Source organism: Argiope bruennichi, chromosome 8 (genome assembly GCF_947563725.1).
Source record: "Argiope bruennichi chromosome 8, qqArgBrue1.1, whole genome shotgun sequence".
NCBI classification, from domain to species: Eukaryota; Metazoa; Arthropoda; class Arachnida; order Araneae; family Araneidae; genus Argiope; species Argiope bruennichi.
In genome coordinates, this window is record NC_079158.1 from 9,346,674 (window position 1) to 9,369,409 (window position 22,736).

Below are 22,736 nucleotides of genomic sequence, written 5' to 3' on the forward strand. Positions count from 1 at the left end.
AGTAGTTTATTACATTACTGGTTATAGCTGCCTTAGCTTTTTAGAGAAAATATTACACAAGAGCAGTTTGCGATCATTAAATATGAAATCATTTAAACGGTGTTTCGTTATTGAATGCATATTTCCGCTTGCTCGTTTTTCTCAAGTTAAAGAGGGATAACAGCTTCAACGAAAAACGTGCTGAATCTGACAGCAACTAGAAATATCTTACATCAACTTTACAGATGGACACGCTTAACCCAGTACTGCATTATATTAGAAATCTGCTCTTATCCTGTTTTTTATTTCTACACTATAGCAAAGCCATTGTCCTCTATCATGGAGGCCCTAAATTCACATGTCCTTCAGCTGATGTTCCAGGCTGGGACATCTTCCCTCAAGCTGTGAAACACGTTTAGAGTCCTGTTCTGACAAAGGAATGAAAACCCTTTCCTGTCTGGTAACAGATCCAGCAACTCCCTGAGGTGAGAAATGACATAGTCGGGTTGAGGTCCATCCTCCTCTCTACAGAAAGTGCCATCAGGACACAGTAGTACGGTGACGCCGCAGTTGGCATTCTGCGCTCCTGCAATGTCTGTATCTAGTCGGTCTCCTATCATAGCACACTCCTCCGCAGCGGAGTCCAGGCGTCGGAATGCCTCTTCGAAGATGGCGGGGCATGGTTTCTTTTGGTGAATATCTCCTGAGACGACAATGGCATCGAAAAGATTGGAAGGAACTCGACGAATTTTCTCCCATTGACTGGAGGAGGGACCGTTAGTGACCACGCCCAATTTATAGTGCTGCCTCAACTGCAGAAGGAAATCGTGGATTTCGGGAGACAGGCGCAAGTGACAAGCTCGGACCTCGCGCCAGCGTGAGTAACAGTCCATAGCCCGGGTCGCCAGCCCGGGTCCCAGGGCCTGTTTCCATAAGAGAAGACGCCAAGCATCCACGTCGCCATCTTCGTCGCCAGGGTTCTGCGGAGTGTCGCGGACAAAATGATAGAACTTCCCAGCTACATCCTGCGCGGTGGAACGGCGAACTCCGACACTTTGTAGGTACTGTGAAACCTAGACAGAAAATGAATGATAATTAGAGTTGGGAACAAATAAAAGTATGCTTAGCATAATCTTTAAGAAAACACATTGTGCCAAAAGAAATTTTGGATATCAATATGAAACAAAGACATTTGAAGTCATGACACAAATATTTTAGTTTGCGATTAGTGTTAATAATTTTCGACCCCTATTAATTTAGATAGACAGCTGATTAAGCGAACCATTCTATCAGTCAACTTATTCATTAAGTCATTCGTTGAAAAGGTTTGAATTTAACGCATTGGCCAGGGGAATTAGGCAGCAAGGATGATTAAGGCCCGGGTCATAAAGCTTTTGCTTCCCCTCATCATCAATGAAAGGACACCTGTAGCATATTATTAACTTTTTGCTTCTAATTAATGCTGACTTCAACAGCTAACCAATGTTTTGCCACCATGGCACCTTTCTGTTCTATTGCTGTACCACTGCTTACCAAAGATGTTCATGTTTCTAGCTGGTAGTAGATTTGCTCTTTTTTGCATGTATGGATTTTCAGGCATCTTTGGTTTTAAATAAATGGATACAGCTTTTGAAATGAAACAGAAGAGATTAAGTAATTTCCTCAGGCACTGAATGTGAAGTAAATCCAAAATCTCGGCGTAATGTGCGTAGCACAAATGAGGGAAACTTCTAAGGTTGGCTTTTTGAGAATTAATCCTAGAAATAACAGGGGGGGGGGGGCACGTCTGGCATATGAGTAGCGGAAACAAAGTAAGATTCGAAATGGATACGTTTTGCGTGATTATCAGAATACTGACACATTAATACATTATCTCCCATAAATAACACGTTGATGCCTTTAAGGACAACTACACTGCGTCAAACAAAAAGCGAAATAAAAAAATCCAAATTCTTGTGACTAACGCATTACTTGAGCACATAACAAAATATTAGATTAAAATGTAATTATTTTTAAATATAGAATGTAATAGACATCTTCTAAATAATTGTGTAAATTTATTATAGAGCCTAATTGTAGCTTTTTAAACTGGTAGAGGAAGCATTTGTTCTCAATTAAAATAAAGCCTAAATTAATGAAAGTATTGATTATTTTTTTAATAATTAAACCAATTAGATGCACTGCTAAAAAGTTAGTATCTTTTTATGGTCCAATTAATTATGTATACATTATGTTATTTATTATATTTAATTAAAAGAATCTTTAAAAAGGTTTTTCCCCTAAACTGAAACTGAATTTCATTATTTTTAGATTCATCCATTGAAATTGCACATAAATGAGTGATTAGTTTTTAATTTCTTGTAAATACGAGATGATAAAAGTAGGGGGAAAGATATGGTAATCGTTAAAAAATTCGAATGCGAGATTTGGACGAATTCCTTATTTCCAATTTACCTGAAAAACATAATTTTTGCAATTATGTCAGCGAACATTATAATTAAAAAACTCAAATAATATGATAACTTAAAAATTACTGAAATTTATTTCTGCTTAAATAACAGCTTAGTATTAAATTTTGGTATCAATCAATCAATCGAGAGAAAAAAAATACGCTAAAATGCATATTCACAGTGTTTTCTCAAATGTGCCACGAATAGAGGTGATTGCGATTCCATATCAAAAATCCTGAATATATATATATACACACACAAGAGTATTTTTTTAAATAAAAATTCATTAGTACATCAAAGAGAACAATTTTGAAAAAGAATTATGAAAAACGAACAAACATTTAACTAATGAATATAACTTCTAATAATTTTGGGAAGTCCATATTTTCAAACAATTTCATTCAGTAAAATGTAAAATTTTGCCATTTTAAAAATATTTATTCTCTGCAACATTTCATAATATTACTCAACGTTTTTCAAATAATTTCTAACTTCAGATTATTTGGGGAAACAGCAAGCATTTGCAGTTTTTCCTCAATTCGTTTGAATTAAAATACTGATTTTTTTACTTAACCCTACGAATATTTCATACTAGAATACTGGAGTGCTCGTTATTTTTAACCGGCATTGGAGAAAAATTGAAACTAAGAAGAAAAAGATTCATAGGATGTCATGGATGGAAATTCCAATGTTTATCATTAAACATAATGTTTTCATAAGATTTGAAGAATTTTCTGACTCCAGAAACTTTACATTTCTGAATATTTGTTTAAAGAAAATAAATATTTAATAGTTCGCATACAATCTATCTATTCTGAAAGACAGACTTGACACAGGCTTGAAACGGGAAAAAAAAAAAAGAAAAAAAAAACTTTATAAAATAAACAATTATGGCGTACGTAAACATCACGGAGTAAAACAAGTTATTAATTAAATAATTAAATCAATAAATTTCACAAAGATGATTGAGATGTTAAAAGTATTGTAAAATTATAACATAAAAGAAAATTAATCCATCTCAAGAAGGATAAGATTCAATTCTGAAAACGCTGAAATCCCCGTTTGCACAGAAAGCGTCATATGTGCAAAAGTGTTCATATATCTTAATATTATCCTACTAATTAAATGGCTTTCGAAAATGAGTCCAGCAAAAAAACTAAAACAGATTTAACTAATTTTGTCTGAACTAATTTCAGTTTCATATTTTTCTTTAGTCTAAATATTTCAAGAAAAAAAATTTAACTACATTGATATATTCAGTTCCCGTTTAAAACAACTGAACAACTACTCGAGAGTTTACTTTTGATCTCACAACTTCTCATCAACTGAAAGGGATGGAAGTTATTGCTTCATCATGTAGAACAGAAATCTGAGTATTAAACTTGATGAAAATATTTGTATAAAGGTAACTTTTTTTTATATGTAATCAGTTCATTTAACCCAATATTATTTGGGAATGCATTTAATTTCTTTATTTAATAAACTGATGGACAAAATTCCTAATAAATTTAATAAATACATAGAACATAAATATATTTATACTAAAAAATGCAATAAAATTTAAACTATCAGGAAGAAGATTCTCGAAATACCGTACATAAATCATAAAAAATAAGTTAAATGTTGCAATGATTCCAGATAAAACAACACAAAGGCCTCATCGCCAAATGAAAAACAGTTTCATTAGAGAAACAATTAATTTTCATTTTTTAAAGGTTGCAATAAGAACTATCTAAAATGTTTCATTTGACGATTATCGTTGGGATTTTTTTTAAAAAAATTTTACGATCATAATGAAATTTTAATTATAACTAGAGAAAATTCCAGAAAATGTGTGGGCTTCAGTGAACAAAAAAAATTTAGATTTTGAAAATCTAAAATTTTTCGGAAATTTAAGATTTTGAAAATTAAAAAAATAATAAATAAAAATCAAGAATTCAATTTAAATCTGGAGCATAATCATCCTTACATTAAGCAGATAACACTTTTGCGGGCAGCTTTGAAAATAAAAATCTGAGTAATCGTGGCGTTCACGACTTTGCCAAAATCCAAAATTTTACATAGCAGAATTAACCTTCAATAGAGAGGGTGTGAGAGAGTTTTGGAGACACCACTGCCGCTGGTTTACTTTCTTATCTACGACGTATATAAAGTGATATAATCATAAAAAAAATTCGAAGTTGAGACTTTTGATGAATCTTAAGATTTTAGACTTCTGTGTGCCCGGAAAATCCATTTTTTGACTTATGCCAGTCTGTCGGTCATTCTAAAGCATTTTGTGTTAGATGAATGAAAATTGTTTGTGATCTTTTAAATCAAATTTGTAGATTTCTATCAAATTCTTTCTGAAAACCTTTAGCAGAACTTTCCGTCTGTCTGGTCATCCAAGTACAAGTGAACACAACAACTACATAAGCATAGAAATCTTGCAAGCCATCGATAGTTTTTGAAGGCATGCTACTTATACCTTGACGAAAAAGTATTTGATGTTCTATTTTGCAGTATCTGTACACGTTATATATTCTGCATCCTGCGAAATATATAAACCATAAGAAGGAAATAAATATTTTATAATTGATTCAGAATTTCTTCATTCTCTGATATTATATAAATTTCTGATGGTTGCGAAAATGTGCTGTCTCAGCCCCCTTCCGCCCCCTTGGAACCTTGTATTGTTAAGTGCTACCTATATCTTCAAAGTTCGATATCACCTAAGAGTATCAATGTAAATAATATAATTTATAAAAAATTGCTTAACGATTCTGTTTTTGGTTCACATAATCCAGCGGTGATAACTGCAAAAAGTCTTTTAAATATTTTTCTATAAGTATACGGGGTCCAAGGAACAAAAACGCTCATCCTACCAAAGGGCTGCCAAAAATATGTTAAATATAATGCTTTAAACGAACTGGAATCGTAATCACGTTTATAATATATTTCACTTTTCATACAATGAATTTTGGGAATTTCTTTGTTCTTTATTATATATTTTATGGTTTTATAACCTTCTACTGTTTGCTGCTCTTTATGGGTTTATTGTTTTTGCTTTGTTTTTCAGATTTTCAATTTAAAATATATTTTCTTTTTTAATACACTGATAATAATTTAAAAAAGGGTTTATATATTTATTACGTTCTATACTTTTAATCCTTATTTCTTATAACGATACATTGTGGTAAAGAAAAAAGTATTTAACCCCTTTTCTAAGAAATGAACGCGGCCATGCTGGTGCTGCAACGTCATAAGCAAATAACTATATCGAATCGGCTGGTTTAGTTTTAACTATTTGTACATATTCTAAGCAATCATAAAATTTCATCATAGAAAAAAAAAAAATTCCATTATCTCTATTCTTCTATCTCAATTCTAATTCCTTCTTCTTGCACGTAAACTACATATTTAATATGCTATTAAAAAAGTAACTATTCTTGTCTACATGGGTAATATTCCTATTATGAGAATAGTTTTTTTATTCTCATCTTTTTATTTTCTTAAATCATTATTAAATTTTTAATCAAAAACAGGGATGCTAAAATAAAACTGCCAAAGTATCTTAAACCACGAGGCACTGATAGACACACCTTAAGAAAATTGGAATTTTGATCAAATTCCTAATTAATAATTTAACTTTGAATGAATATCCAAGAAATTCTTTTTTTTAATAATGCATTGTGTTTTATTTTCTTTATAATGTTGTTCGATCTTTGCTGAAAAAAAAACATTACTTTTTATTATACTAATAAGACGATGTTTAAAGCCTTTTTTAATATTTAAAAAGAAAAAAATTTCTTAATTCATTCATTCATTCAAAAATTTCTTCATTCATTGTTATAAATATTATAGAATCCAAGTATTAATATTTATCAAATTAATTTTTAGAATGCGCCACTTTTGAAAAATCAATTTGTAGATAATATATTATATAAATAATTATTATACATTCTAAAATTATTAAAATATTTAGTACTATGAGGAACCAATTACAATAAAAAATTTAATTTATCTAATCTTGAAAAAATGATTGGAAAATATATTACGAAATTCCATCTTTACAAACATGAAACATGCGAATCTAAATAAAAGCCTTTGAAAGAAAAAATGAATTAGCTTCTTATAAAAAAATAAAAATAAAGATCTGCTTGAAGATATTTCTTAACTAGTTATTCGAAATTCAAACTCACCTGCTCACAAGCTACTTGATCTGCACCTTTAGTGTTTATAAGCGTATTGTCCAAATCGAAAAGAATGGTTGTTACATCTTGAAATTTATTTCCGCCCATAGCGGAAAGTTTCCTCGCAGCTGCGTAGTGCTGGCTGGTCACGCTAAGTTGTGTCAGACGAATTCGTTCATTCATCCGAAACAGATTTATTCTGTTTTTTCTTTTATTTTCTTTTTTCGAACGTATTATTTCTAATATATTAAATAGAACCTATAAACTAAAAAAAACTGTATTTTTTATTTTTATGTACATAAATTCAATTTTTTAAAAATCGCAGCTTTTATAGCGGAGAATTCGAAAAATAGTTCGTTTATTTTTATGCGAGACTGCTCTTGCGAGTCTTCGAATTCTGTGGACTCTCTACTGTAGTAAAAAATGTACTATTGCGCATGCGTGGATGACGTATTGAGCGGGTTTACATAAAGTTATTTCAGTTTTAAACTTCGTTTCCAACTTTCTTTTTCCCCAGTCAATGTCAAGAGCTTTTCATTTCAAAACTAAGCGGAAGAGAGAGAGAGAGAGAGAGAGAGAAGCAAAGAATAGATTTCATTTCACATAAATTTTGAATTTTTGGATCATTTTTAAAAATTCTAATTTTACAATGATAAGCTATATTGATAATCAAATTTTTACGGGCAGCTTAGACAAATAATATAACATTTCTTTACTTTTTACAATATTGAAGCAGCTGCAACTTTTCTTAATCCCATATTAAACAGGAGGTTCATTACCCCCCCCCCCCCCCTTCCCAAATGTGTAAAGGCTATAACGAATACATAGAGAGAAAGTAGCAATAATTTTTACATTTTTTAAAATTCTTTATAAGTTTATTCACTTTAGAAATTTCTAATAGGAGTTTACAACTTGTCAATTGTATTAAAAAGAAAAAAAAGTAAAGTCAATTCGGTAATAACATGCATAACTTTGCATGATTTTTATATATATTTATTTAAATTGATTTGCTTCATGTATGTAAAGATGGAATATTTTTCTCAATATTTCACTTGCTTTCTGATGTCCTGAAATTTTGAAATATTTCTCAAATATATGAGAGAAATACAATATATTAATATTATTTTAAGAATGTAATTATCAGTTACTTAATTTGTATTAAAATTTAATTGCTTTCCTTCCAAATAATTTTTATTTATCTTCGAAGCAGGATGTGGATTTCAAAGCTACTATTTGTTGGATAATGCATTAAGCTTTATGCTTGCAAATTTAATTCGATATTAATTAAAGAAATTCTGTATATTATTCACACTCTGGTTTTAAGCCGGACGTGGTTAATTTCCATAATAAATGTTCATTTTTTTTTTCATTTTATGCTATGTATAGATGTGCTGTAATAAAAATTCAAGAAAGAAGTAATTTGTACAAAAAAAATGTATGAAAATGTTTTCTCCTGTATTGGTAAGCTACTTAATATATTTCTGAAGCTACTTAATATTGAACATTTAAAATTTAATTTAATTTTAAAATTTAATAATATTTGATACTAGTATAAATAAATCAATATATAAAAATTATGACTTGTTAAATGCCACACAACTTATTAATTAAATATTACAAACATACCTTATATTACTCAACTAAAAGAAGTGGTCTATCATATTTTGAATACAGTACTTATAAGCTTTTACCTTTTGAAATCAAAGGAATTGTTTAATTCAGTATAAAACAAGGGGTGGGAACCCTAATTTTTCATTTATTAACATTTGGGAATATAAATGTAAGTAAAAAGAAGTGAAGTAAGTTTGGGAATAAAAACATAAATGATCAATCAAAACTTTTTTACTTCTCTTTTAACTTTCCAAATACTTCGGTTTAGTTTAATTTTAAAAAAGTCCTAATTTAGAACAACATTCTATCTGTTTTAAGACGAATCTCATTCATCCGAATCGAGACCCAAATTATCTTCTCCAAGAACATCGCCATTAAAATGTTCCATCCCAAAGAATTTGACGTGCATCAGACCCCCTCCCCCCTTAGATAAACCTTTTATTAAGACCAGTTTTTAATGCTCCAAATGCTTAATCCTTTGACCTACATTTTTGCCCTAGTTGTAATCCTATTGAGAGAATTCATTTCCCATTCTATAGAGCAATGCAAATCGTAATCGCATTTAGGCTAAATTCATATTAAATCTAATTGCCAAAACCATAATTAGAATAATTCATTCCAAGAATTTTCTATGTTATTTCGATTAGATCAAACTCTTTCTCAGTAATACATATAAAAACATTTTATCTTCATATACATTTACATTTGGAAAGCAAGGTCGATGCTCTGGCGAGTAAACGGATTGCTTGAATCAAAAGTTCTTAATTCCATACCATGAAGATGTAACATTTCATGTACCTAGTATGTATAAATGCCCTAAGAGATAGCAAAAAATAATTAAGATCGAATTATGCAAAACAAGGGATGAAAAGGCAATTTATATAGTAAAACTAGCTGACACGGCAAACGTTGTTCTGCCTTATAAATTATTTCTATTGAATATTTGAGAATATTTGAATATTTTGGTTGTTAACGAATGTATTGCAAGTGTGTAGGGATGGGTCTTGGACAGAAAGAGGAATGGAGCGCGATGATCGCCGATAAAAACTAAAAAACACCAACCATTCATTTTCTCAATACAATGTATTTCATTAACGTAACGAACATATACATTGTTTGATCTCTTAAAAGTTAAACGTAAAGTGAAAAAAAAATACATTTTTTATCCTAAAGTATAAAAATGAAATAAAGAAAATCAATATTCATTTCGAAGAGCAATTTTTGTGCACGATATTTTTTCTCAGTCCGTCTTTAGCCAATATAAATAAGCTCGACAGTTTGCCCACGCGAGAACATGCCATGTGTGAAAAACATGGTGTGCCCAAATCTGAGCCGCAAATAGACATCTTTTGGCCTTGCGACTTATTGATTGTCATTGCGAATGGCAATCTAATATTAAATTGAACGCGTTTGAATTCAATTGCCACGTCTGTGAAAATCACTGGAATTCGCGGCAGGAAAACATTTTCTGCTCCGAATTCGCCATTCAAGATGGTGGCTTCGATACCGTTTTTCATCAATTTTTTAATGACCAATCGCGTGCCATTGCACAGCCGTGGTGGGTTCAAATTCCGAAATAAAATAACCGTAGATCCAGTTTTCAGTCGTAGAAGGTGTGGCGACATGCCTGGCAAATCCAGTAAGTTCAAAAACTCTGTTGGTTAATTTATAGCTTCGTTAGCATTGCAAACTGTATCGATCGATTTGTATGATACCAAGGCGCCTGGTAACGACTGCTGTATATTGAAGTTTAAATCGTCGACGTCCACGTTTTTTGCTGCCATAAGGGCACTTTCTGCCAGCTACGCGTGATTTATATATTGTGTGCGTACATCGGGAAATATGCAGTCAATGAGAGCCTTTTGAAAATCAACGATAGTGCAGAAATTAGTGCACAATTTTATGCATCCAGTATTTTCATACACAGCAACTTTTCCATCTCCGATATCTAACAATTGGTCCGAGAATGTATCAGCAGATGGCTTTTGTAGCATTTGGACGCGCATCTTCGACATGCGTAATTATTTGGATATAGTTCATACAAAAAATACTAAATTCGCGATAAAAAATAGGTGGGGGTAGGAGGGTAACAATTTGGGGTTATAGGTATCTTTTAATGCCAAATAAAAAAAAAAAAATTTGTTGGAAATAGAAATTCTGGATAAGGACACCCTAATTACCTAGCGTTATGAAATAAATTTTACGATCTATTCTCATACCTATCAAATACACAAAAATTTCATAAAAATCGTAGAGCCGTTTCGGAGGAGTACGAACACAAACACCGTGACACGAGATTTTTATATATTAGATATTACTGTATTATATATCTTAGCTTAATTCGGTAATTGTATCTATTCCTTTTCCCGTTAGCACATCAAATGTTGTGGGCTTGTTTTATTGACATTTTGACTGTCATGTGACACCCTTCTGATTGACACACACACACTTTAATTAGCTAATATCTATTACCTAATTAGATAAATCTTTCTCGACTGCCGATACGAGATCGTAAAGGGATAATCTAGTCAGATACGAATCACAAGTGTAAAACACGGCAGTAAATGCAATAAAGAAACTTATTACATATTTTGATAAAGAAAAAAAGAGCCAAAGAGGTAATACTAAGAATTCTTCGATTAGTTTCGCTTTATATATTTGTTTTTTCAATTAAATGACCATACAAATACTTTGCCGGTTCATTCTATAAATAAATCATTTTTTGCATTACTTTTGCATAATAAGCATTTACTTATTATCATCGTTAATGTGCGTACTCACTTTTTTTTTGTCAAAATGTAACATGCAATAATTTAAAGAGTGGAATTTAAATCAATAAAAAATCATCTGTAGCTCTAGCAATTCAAATACTAGCTTAGTGCGCACCTTATTTCACCAAAAATGCCAGCTGTATAAAGTTGCCAAGCAAGATGTCTGACCATATAAACAATGTTAAACTACTACAGTTATAGACGATTTTTATAAAAATTGGGTTTATTGACCACGATTGTTTTTATCCAAGAACATTTATTTCTGGACCTTTATGGGTCAATCCCTGAGTTTTCATTGAATTCTGTTGGTTATTAATCACAATTCTCATTTGAAATTGGCCATTACTTATTGAATTCTGAAATAACGAATTTTTGCAAACCGGCTACGCCTGTTTATATTTTAAACAGTACAAATTGAACACGAGATGCCTTTGACATCTGAAGAAGGCACCGGGCATAATTTTTTACCTTAAGCATACTGTTCGCTAGAAGCGGGAATTCAGTAGCTTCACTAGGTCATTATACTTAATGATTCTGAGTATAACAAGAGCAGCATAAGGAAAACACCCGCTTCTAATAGTCTTCGCTACTAGATACTGATGTTCTTAAGAAATTAGAAGGAATAAATACACACACTAAACGGAACTAATTTTTCCATGGGAACAGTGAACGATTTAGGAATTGCTATGAAAAGAAGCAGCGAAAATTTTCAGTGATGCAACCATCGTTTTGTCGGAGCCATGCATATTTCGAAACGTAGACATAAAATTCTCAAATACAACATCTCTCGAAATATTTCTGATCATAATTTCTGATTATCCCTATTATCAGACATCGGATTATTGAACATTAACATACGTAGCGAATAATCCCGTAAACCCACGTAACGAACAATAAATCGCAAAGAAATTCCATTGAACATTAACGTATTAAAAATGAGAATTGTGACAAGACAAAATAAATACAAACGTTTCAAAATGCTCGAGCAGATATTTTTTTTTTGTTTCTTTTCTGACAAAATACTGAAAAAGACGATTTTAATTAGAATAAAGTAAATCGATAAGAATTGCAGATACATTTATCTCTTCACTTTTAAAATAGAATATTTTATTATCAGTAATATTTATTAAAAGTAAAAAAACGCAATTTGAATTCTTTTACACATGTTTATTTGTCGATTTCCAATTTTCCTTTCTTATAAAATTGCTACAATAGGTGTACAACTCAGCAAGCGAAAAACATTGTAAGTAAATCAGTATTAGGATTACCAGTAAAAAAAAAATTCCGCTTCTTAACTCGAGGACACGATAAACTAGGATTCAACCGCAAAAGTGAAAGATTTTTGTTCACAGGAATTTTAAACATTTAACAATATTTGTTGACGTTCAATTAATGTTAAGAAACATCGCCTTTATAATGTAACATTTTCGTGATTATTTTTTTTTTTTACAGTTACAGGTTTTTGATAAAAGATTTGTTAATGATTTTAGAGTTTTCTTAATTATAAATTAACATTAATTTATGTAAAAATTTTACGAATGCGGTACCATGCAGAAATTTTTTAAATTCCATAATATGTTTTTACCATGAATTACAAAATACATTACACAAGATTAATATAAGATTAAAAATGAAGACGGCAAAGCCATTTTAACGTGGTAGAAAGCGGGCAATATGCTATCAAACGTCAAGTGCTATTATAAAAGAAATAAAATGACGTAATAAGAAATGCCTTAATATTCTGTAAATATTAAAAATGGGATAAAAATTCCAGGTTATATGGAATATTTCGGAAAAATTGAGATTTTGATGGTATTGTTTTGACATTTATATCTTTCGCAAAGAAATTAGAAGAAACTGGAATTATAAGCAATTAAGAATTAAAAGGATTTATAAAATAGAAATATTACAAATGCGAACTAAAATATTATATAGCTAATTGAAAAATATTTAATCTTATTTGCATACTGTATAAATAATGTTAAATATATGTACTATACACAAATTAAGATTCTCAATCAATTTAAGTTTTTTTACAGGATGAAATTTTATAGGTATAAACTGTATGCAAATTTGAAAGCTTTTCGATTCTTCGCTCAATTTGGGGGGCTTTATTTTTAAAGCAATAAATATCGTAAGGGGAAAAAATCCCGATTTTGTTTAGTAGAAATTGAAATATATTATGCAAACACGATTCCAATGCGTTGCTTCAATGCATTTCTATCAGCGCGTTTCCATCTTCTATCGCGTGGTGAAGATTTTGAACTCCACAATTTCAAATAAATACAAGAAGAAATTTTAAGTCTATTTATCGATTTCTTTAAGATCCTATTTATGTAATGTTACAAAATCTTACGTTCTTAGCCTAATAAATTCACATTTAACTTGTGAAACAACTTGACAGTAAAATACGACAGTTTATAGTTGAAAATCCAACTTAATTGCAGCTTGCGTTTTGTGGAAAAAAAAAAAAAATCTAAGAATAAAAAATGAGTATAGAAAAAGTTTGGATTTTAAACCAAGAATGGCATAATTCAGGCAATTTAGAAATGGCAACTTATTTTAAAATACAAGTCATTTTTAGATAAATAGGAACTCCCTAACGATCAGCAAGTGCAACAGAAAAATGCATATAATTCACAATTTATATCTTTAATTCGAATTGAAATCTTTTTTTAATATTATAGAACTAAAAATGTATCAGATATTTTAGACATTTTTTTAAACAACATCTTCATTACAAGACAAATTTTAAAGAGCTAGAGAAAAATTCCAATTCGCCAAATTCTATTTCATTTCAAATCTAGTTTTTTCTATTTTCTTGAAGTTTATTATTAAGAGCCTTATTTTTAGTTTTCAAGTATTATTAAAATTTAGGCATTAATCTCCGACGTTTCTGCTTTCATTTCGAATTAATTCAACTGCTATAAAAATTTTCGACAACCTATTATTCGGTATACGAATTAAGTTCCTAGGAAATTTTGAATTTGCACAAAAGCAAAATTTGAAAAAGACAAGCTATTGTGCAATTAAATACAAAATGAATACGAAATGCACACATTTTATTTTATGTTTGGAGGTACATGAATATCGGTTGCATGATTATTACAACATCAAAAATCAAACAACAATGCATTTAAAGTAAGAAGTCTATAAATTCCAAGGCAAATTGACTTCTGTTATTAAATATAGACTTAACAGGAAATTCAAATAGTTAAAGATAAAGCATTTAATTACAGATAAATATGTTTGAGATGGAAAATTTAATACAAGCATTAATTTTTAAAATATAACAAAGATATAGCAAATGCAATGAAAAAAAGAATCTGCAAAACTTACACAAATTAATATTTAATAACATTCTGGAATCACAGTAGACAATTTAAATGTGTATTCCATATTTGAATAAGATTAAACACAAAAATTATTCAGAAGGGAATGCTTTCTGCGAATTATACTTCCGAAGAAAGTTCATAATTCAGAACTCGCAAGATTTTCTAGTAATACTGAAAAAAGAAATTAAAAACAGTACGCGCTACTTATGTAAAATTCATCACATCCATTCACCGTTTTTATCAAAGAATTTTATTCCTAAGAAGTCTACCGAATATAATAATTTTTATTCATGTTAATCGGATGGGCACGTCGGTTTTTTTTTTTCTTTCTTTTCTCTAAAAAGGCACTGATTATCGTGGTGATCAATCACAATAATCAAATGCTTTCCAAGAATCAAAGGATTTTTTGACTGGCTGGCCGGCCGAGCCAATCAATTCATCCTTTAAACGCGAATGAATTTAAGTAAAATTAAAATCCTCAACGATAAGATTTAGAATTTAAGATCAATTATTTTAAACTTGCCATTAACCATTTCTAACTTTATTTTTTTCAAATTTCACAAGTTTAGATTAAACGTTAGCTGCAAATGGATGCAATGAAAATGTATATTTATGGAGACTATGAAAATATTTTACAATCTGTTTAAAAGATTTAAATTAGTGAGTATAAATTTACCGTTTCTTTAAATTTCAATCTAGGTACAATTAATGCTGGGCATTTTCGAACATTAAGATACAACAGTTAACAAAGATTACACACAGGAGCAATTATACCTCAATTTTAAATTACAGTCCAAATAATTAAACATCTTCAAATTCTAAATTAAAATATAAGTAGAATACAATTTATCAAATTGCAAATATCTTGTGTGCTAAAAATACCTTTGTGTTTCAGAAATATTTTCTAAAAATTTTAAACAATCATTAAAAAGGTATGAATATTGACAGTTTTTAGTCTCATATTTCATACACATCATACAGGCATTTCCATCTCTTGGCATATGTATACATGAATATGCGTTACGATAGAAAAACAAATGAATGCATATTATACGCTTATCATAGAGAATTTCATTAATTTAGATTGGTTTAGTTTGTGACAATTCTTGTAAATTTAGAGTTTTTGAGCTCCATTAACGTAAATTAGGCATGAAAAAAAATTCTCTTTTGTACATTTAAGGCTAATATTTCAAAGATAAAAGTCAAGATCCTTATAGAATCCAAAATGTATCAGTATACTAACATTATACTCTTATTAGAACCATTGAAATTTGAAATATCAAAAAATTCAATCGCAAAATAAAGATCTAGAAATGGGCAACGATTATGAAGCCGCTTTCATATTTACTGCATTGCCTTCAGTACAAATACGAAAACAGAGAGCTACAATTTTTATAAAATTGATAAAGTACAGAGCAAAAAAATTCTGATCCAATACAAAAACAGTTAATATTGACAATAAAAATGCACAAATTTCTACAATCGTGCAGTGGCAATCCGATTTAAAACTGTCTAAAATGGCTAATAGCTTGAAGATTCATTCTGGATTGACAATTTATATCAGAGGAATGCACCATGAAAATTATCGTGGTCGTTTATTTCGCACTAATTGCAGTTCTATGATCGAAGTTGCGATTCCTGCCTATATTGCCGAGTCAATGCGAGTTCTGTTTAAGGTCTTGTCAATTGGTTCAACTCTACTGACCGATTGTAGTTAGCAATAAAATTTTAAAATACAGTTATAGCTGTTCTATAGAAAAACTGAATCGAATGTTCACTCTTTCAGGAAATAGTATATAGATTGATAATATTTGATCTTGCTGGCAGATTAAGAAACTGATCAATGCAAAAGTATTTCATAACCTATCTATTTTTTTCCGCATTCTTATTTCTAGAGAAGAGAATAGTATTATGATTGAATGAACTGAATATGCAACAATATTTTAGTGTTCCATTTACAAGCAGTTTGAAAAAAAAAAATGTCCAAGAAATCATTGTAAAACAAAATTTTGTTTGAAGGGACAAATACTCGTTTTGAAAAACAGATGATCCAAATAAGAGGCTTACCAATGAACTCTACGCCAAATTTCAAGATTGGCGAAACATGAAGAATTTCTACATTTATCAAAATATTTCTTCAAGAATATGCAAGCATTCAGAGGACGTAGTCGTTAAAATAGAAGAGAGCCATCTCAAAGATGTACAGACAACCAAAGACAAGTCAACGCTGGCCATATCACATTCCCTATCTGGGCAGATTTAAGGGTTTAAATTTCTTTAATAAATAAGATGCATTGAGCTTGTTTCTCAGGGTTTCAAACTTGATAAACTATCCACGGGAACTGTTGGATCGCCATCCATTAAATTGTAAGGGCTCTAGATGGGGTCTGTGTTGTGACGAGTTCCGGGGAAACGTGTCAGGATCTGAAAAGAATGAATATTGATATGAAACGATCCACCAAGAAGCATGGAGTTGAATAACCGATTTCATTCCGTTCTTTAAATTCTTATCGATAATTCAAAAAATCTTAAATGAATTTACTTGCGATTTTATTATTGAGAAAACCTAAATAAATCCACTTTTAAACAAGGAACTTTTTCGAAATGCTCACAAACAATTCGTCTTTTGAAAATGAAGTATACGTTTTCAGTACAATTTTAAAACTATTATGCAAGCTTTATTTTATCTTTCTAGAATCTTTCGAGATTCATGCGTGTATTTATTCATCATGAAAGTCGGAAATTTTGCAAATAATGAATAATCAAATAGCACCAGATGATCTACGTTATTTAATAGACTTTAAAATATGAAAGGTTGTCATCAATTTGTCAAGGCACTTGTTAACTTTTAAATCGGTTTCTAAACAAACACGTAGCGGAAGGGGGAATAGCAAAAATTCGCTGAAATTTCATTTTGTAGAGTTAAAAGTGAAATTTCCTAGATTGTCAAATAACGTTTTACGACTTTACCGATATATAAGATTGTACCCGTTGCGTCTCATGAAAGTTGAAAAAATATTAAATTTTGAAATGTCCAGTATTGTTGGTTTATTTTAACAAATAAATTTACCGAAGATCGCAAGAAAACGAAACAAAATTTACTCGAAATTTTTTTGTTCCATCCATCATAAGTATAGAAACAGGTAGTCTGAAAAGTTTTACAGAAATGCAACGTTTCTTTTAAGATGGATGGCATGCTGATTGCCTACATAGGCTGACTATTCTCAGCCAACCAATTACCTCCACATTATGTGTGAGAGATTAAACTTGTGATACCACATGCACTTCAGTTCTAATGTTGAGACGTCGTTCCAAATATTAAATCGATTTCAATAAATTTTTCCTATTAGATTTTGTTGCGCATCGTTATTGCCTCAGGAATATTTTTTGAATGAACCAAATAAAATGGTCAGTTCCATTATTTTCCGAAACTTACTTGCACATGAATTTCACACATTTCGATGTCATTCCCATCATCCAACACAATTGGCTTCAGTGGTTCGGCGTGCATACTGAACTGATGAAACAGGACTACGGCCAGTTGAAAATGCCTTTATCCAACAAAACCGATATAGATCGTAGGCTGTTCAACTTATGAATACCTACAAAATATTTATCGTTTGATAACTAAATGATTTGTACAATTTTAATTTAGCACGATAAATATCATAATTCGAAAAACTTACCGATATCACTTCGGTACAACGCTGTGAAAACCATCCCTCTTGGGAATCCACATCGATAGAATTTGTGTGTAGATCTGACAGGGTAGTCACTTTATAGATGGAGGATTGACGCTGTTCCATTGATCCGGTAAATAGCACAAAAAGGTACCGTCTGTAGCGAGTTGCTCTAATATCCAGTGCAGATAAATGTTCTTCGTTGGCTAGTTCCATGGCATTGCATTTCGCTTAAGTGAGCGAAAAACCAAACGAATCCAATAGATAATCTAAGTCATACCAATTAATATGATGATCTTTTCAAGCTTCCGGTTAATTTTACTTCAAAAATTCATTCAAATTCACATTTATTCTTTCTGTTCATTGGATGAAAGCTATACAAGAAGCAATCTGCAAGATTCTCTCCCTTGCCGCATTCGACTATACAGGTAAAATCCGCATAATTTAGGCATTCTCGCCTCTTAGAAGTCACTTGTGCGGAATAAACGGAGATTATGAATATTCTTCCGCATTCAATCAACAGACCAGAAGTAACGACTTTAATTTATTAGAAACTTTCAGATGATTTTTTAAAAAATCTTATTGGAGAGCCGAGTAATTTTTCCGGGATAAAGAATTCCAAAACCTATTAGAGAACCTTAACTACAGGGGACTTCTCTTGCCGTTATATTAAATAATTTTACAAAACTATTCTTGCTGGAATGACAGATTTTGCAAATTTCAGTTCTTAAAGTATAATTAAAAATTATAATTTTATACACCGTCGCAAAATTAAGACAGGAGGCTCAGTGATCAATTCATCGTATTCGAAAATTTAAAATATGGGGATATGATTATATGGAAGAAAAAATAAAGACGGAATAAACGAAGCATACATCCGCAAAACAAGGCTGTATACCATACAAAGTTGTATACTTTTGAAGTTATGAAAAAAGTTAAGGACTTTTTATTTCACTAACTAAATGAAAGAGCAACATGAAATTAACCTAATCTACGTAATTTTATACAATTCCTGAATATATCAATTCTGAGACATTTTTAGTTTACCTGGAATGTTTCATCCAACTTAATCGATGCAATTACATCCTTACGATACATTTTCCTCCTCCTTTCGATTGCCCTTTCATCCAAATACAATTTAAATTCTCCCTTTTTATTCACGCCATTATCCAGATTTCAGTTTTAAAATAGAGATTTGTCATATTTAAAGCTATATAATCAAAATTTGCAGATTCAGGAAATAGATTTCAACGGCGCAAGTACTTTATTTAGAAAGAATTATATACATAATTATATTACATCTTAAATATCAATTCACTCCACGATTGATATGCCATATCGTGTCAAACAAGCGTTTGCTATGGGATGTCAACCGCGAATAAATAACGATACGGTTAAGATATTTGTCAAAACGTAACTTACAAGATCAATTTTTATATTATAGATTGAGGATTTTATTACAAAAGTGAAAAGAAGTAACAATAGTGCGAAACGCTTTAGAACATTTCGAACAGATAATGAAGGTATAATATGCATTAAGGAAACTGAACCATTTCTTTTCTAGAGGGCAAGAAATGCAAGTTAAATTTTAACGGATGATTGAAAGCCAATTTTTAATCCGAGTTGCAGAAATTTTGAAATGAATCTAAGGTTAATTCCCGAAAACGATCACTTCCTTTTTCTAATGCCTCCTTAATTAAGTGAATACAATTAGAATAATTTACATCCAAAATATTTTTTAGTCGGCATTTTAAGGAATTAAGATATTTTACTAGCTAGCAAATTTTAATAAAAGACTCCGGCATGGAGAAAATTTTGGTTTACAAACACTATCAACAATATGAATTAGAATCTTCTCCCTTCATTAAAAAAATTCATTCGAGTATCATGGGTCGATTCTAATCACACCATGGAGATCTTATTTCGATTATTATAGTAGTTATGAAATGCAATTGTTGCTTTGGGCTGTAATTTGTAAATATTTTAGGAAATGCCATCACAAAGCAAACTTCAATTTTAATCTATTTATCTACTAAATTATCATTAAATCTCGATTTAAGATTTCAATACATGGTAGAAATTTCGAAATATTATCTGTTTATATATTTAGATGAAAGTCTTGCTGTCAAAGTAGTGGAATTTAAATACAAAAGTGTTTAACATATAGGAAGGACACTGGTAATTTTAAGTCCACTTCAATTCTACCCAATATTTTCTTAAAACTAAGCCTCCCCATAGTCCGGCATTCTAACACACACACACACATTGCCCACGCCACCACCAAATACCTCTCGCACACACACACCCATTGCCCACGCCTCCGCCAAATTCCTCTCGCGCACACACACATTGCCCACGCCTCCGCCAAATTCCTCTCGCGCACACACACACATTGCCCACGCCTCCGCCAAATTCCTCTCGCGCACACACACACATTGCCCACGCCTCCGCCAAATTCCTCTCGCGCACACACACATTGCCCACGCCTCCGCCAAATTCCTCTCGCGCACACACACATTGCCCACGCCTCCGCCAAATTCCTCTCGCGCACACACACATTGCCCACGCCTCCGCCACCACCAAATTCCTCTTGCACACACACACAATGCCCACGCCTCCGCCACCACCAAATTCCTCTTGCACACACACACAATGCCCACGCCTCCGCCACCACCAAATTCCTCTCGCACACACACACATTGCCCACGCCTCCGCCACCAAATTCCTCTCGCACACACACATTGCCCACGCCTCCGCCACTATCAAAATACTCTCGCTCACATTACCAATGCTTCTGTCTCCATCAAAATCTAATTATCTATCGCACACGCATTACCCACACCGTCGCCACCAAAATCCCAAATTCACTCGCGCGCTTTTCCCATGCCAACTCCACCATAAATCCACAATTCTCTATTATGGGGATTGCCACAACGACTACCTTCAAAACCAAATATTCACACATTATCCATACTGATATAACGACCATTATTACAACTAAATATTTACTTTTACACACACGCTCGCGCACCGCTGCCGACCCCACTACTACCACATAACTCTTGCACACAATCACATACGCCGCAAACACTACTTCAGTTCCACAATTTGTTCCTTTCCCTCGCCGCTGACACCGTAAACATCAAAACTGCATACAATATCCAATACGATTAATTGACTCAGGATAGTTATCCAAAATCCAATGGCTGAATACCCTACAGCGTTTTATCGCACATATTCTCACATTCTTTTATATTGTCACTCCAAGCTACGATATTGCACAGAATTCACTCCTCACATTACTTCTACGTAAAACGATTTTATTCGTTTATCGTCACCATGCATTAGATGGGAAAAAAGCCTTCATAATACATATCGCCACGCAATTCTCATTCGAATAATGCATTTTGGCAAACTGAATTTAAAAACATGCTATTTGGATGCACGAATCTGATCTATGACAAGGTGCTTAATTGTAAACCTTTCTTGGCTTGGTATATTCGAGATAGAAAACTATAGAAATCTCAAAATATTCGACAGCATTCTACTTGTATGAATACGAGCCCAAATACCTTTTTCTGAATTTCAACAAATAAAACTTCAAAAATCTAACGTTAATTTAAAGTAATCGGACCGAAATGTTACGAACGCCTATTTTACATTATAGCATTTGCAATAATTCACGATTTCAGCAAGTAAGTTGTAAATATCAAGTAATAAAAATGGGTAATAAATAGTTCCAAGTAAAGAATACAAGCAATATATAAAACAAATATGTTAATGTAATTTAGATTTATTCAATTAAGGCAAATCTACACAAAGGAAGTTAACACAAATAGAGAGTCTAGCCTAAACATATGAAGTTGTACCAATAAAAAGCAATTTAATTTTTTTAAATGTCATTAACAGCTTGAAACTAAATATAACAAATTCAAAAAGCAAGAGTAAATAATGAAATTTCTGATCGAAATCTTAATGCGCAGCGAATTCCAAATGCTTATAAGTGAAGAGCTTTCATTTCATAATTATAGAACATCTTAAAAAGGTCCTATGAAAATTTAGAATTTCAGTAATATTGATTTTCTTATACTCTCGCCTCCATTATGCTGACAATCGGAAAATTTATTACTCAATCGAGATCAAGCATTTATTGATTTCATAACTAACAAGATTTTGAAAATGTAAAAGTAAATTTTAATTATATTTTCCAATTCTTTTACATTTCTTGCCCTCCAGAATAAGGAAAGTTCCGTTATCTTTATGCATGCTTGAACCTCGATTTTTCCAAATGTTAAGCATTCAACACTATCGTTTCAATAATGATATATTTAAAATTCCCTAATATACAAAACCATTAGGCCTTGGCGTTTGGAATTTTAATATCTAAACCTTTAAAGGAATTTTTTTGATGCAATAACTCGCAATCACCGTTTAATAAAGTGAACGCACTCGAAAATAAAATTTCCAACTTTTCAAGAATTTGGATCAATTTTACCATATGAATTCGCAAGCTAAAATTTGAAGTCAGATGCATTAAGTATTATTAACGAGTTTGAGTTAGTGTTTAATGGTACAAAAGCTATATAATTAACGAATCTCTATTACATTGAATGAATACACTGAAATTAATAAAAGAGGGATCGAGACGAAACAAGGAATAAGTTGGATGGAGCATTCGAGATGAATTAGAAATATCCCAAAATAGATTTTAGAATTTGAAGGCTTTAAACAGAATTAG

General features: G+C 31.4%; 1 protein-coding gene and 1 long non-coding RNA gene across 2 annotated transcripts; both read right to left on the reverse strand.

Moving 5' to 3' along the window:
* Nucleotides 1–267: 267 nt before the first annotated feature.
* Nucleotides 268–6,823, reverse strand: LOC129981879 (N-acylneuraminate-9-phosphatase-like). Its single transcript, XM_056092918.1, has 2 exons — nt 6,611–6,823; nt 268–1,052 (listed from the first exon to the last, which is right to left on the reverse strand). The coding sequence occupies exons 1-2, from the start codon at nt 6,782–6,784 to the stop codon at nt 345–347; spliced, it is 882 nt and encodes a 293-aa protein (XP_055948893.1). The 5' UTR covers nt 6,785–6,823; the 3' UTR covers nt 268–344.
* Nucleotides 6,824–16,295: 9,472 nt separating this feature from the next.
* LOC129981366 (uncharacterized) lies at nt 16,296–18,399 on the reverse strand. Its single transcript, XR_008785309.1, has 3 exons — nt 18,005–18,399; nt 17,755–17,920; nt 16,296–16,742 (listed from the first exon to the last, which is right to left on the reverse strand). It is a non-coding gene; the product is annotated as an uncharacterized LOC129981366 (long non-coding RNA).
* Between the last annotated feature and the right edge of the window lie 4,337 nt (nt 18,400–22,736).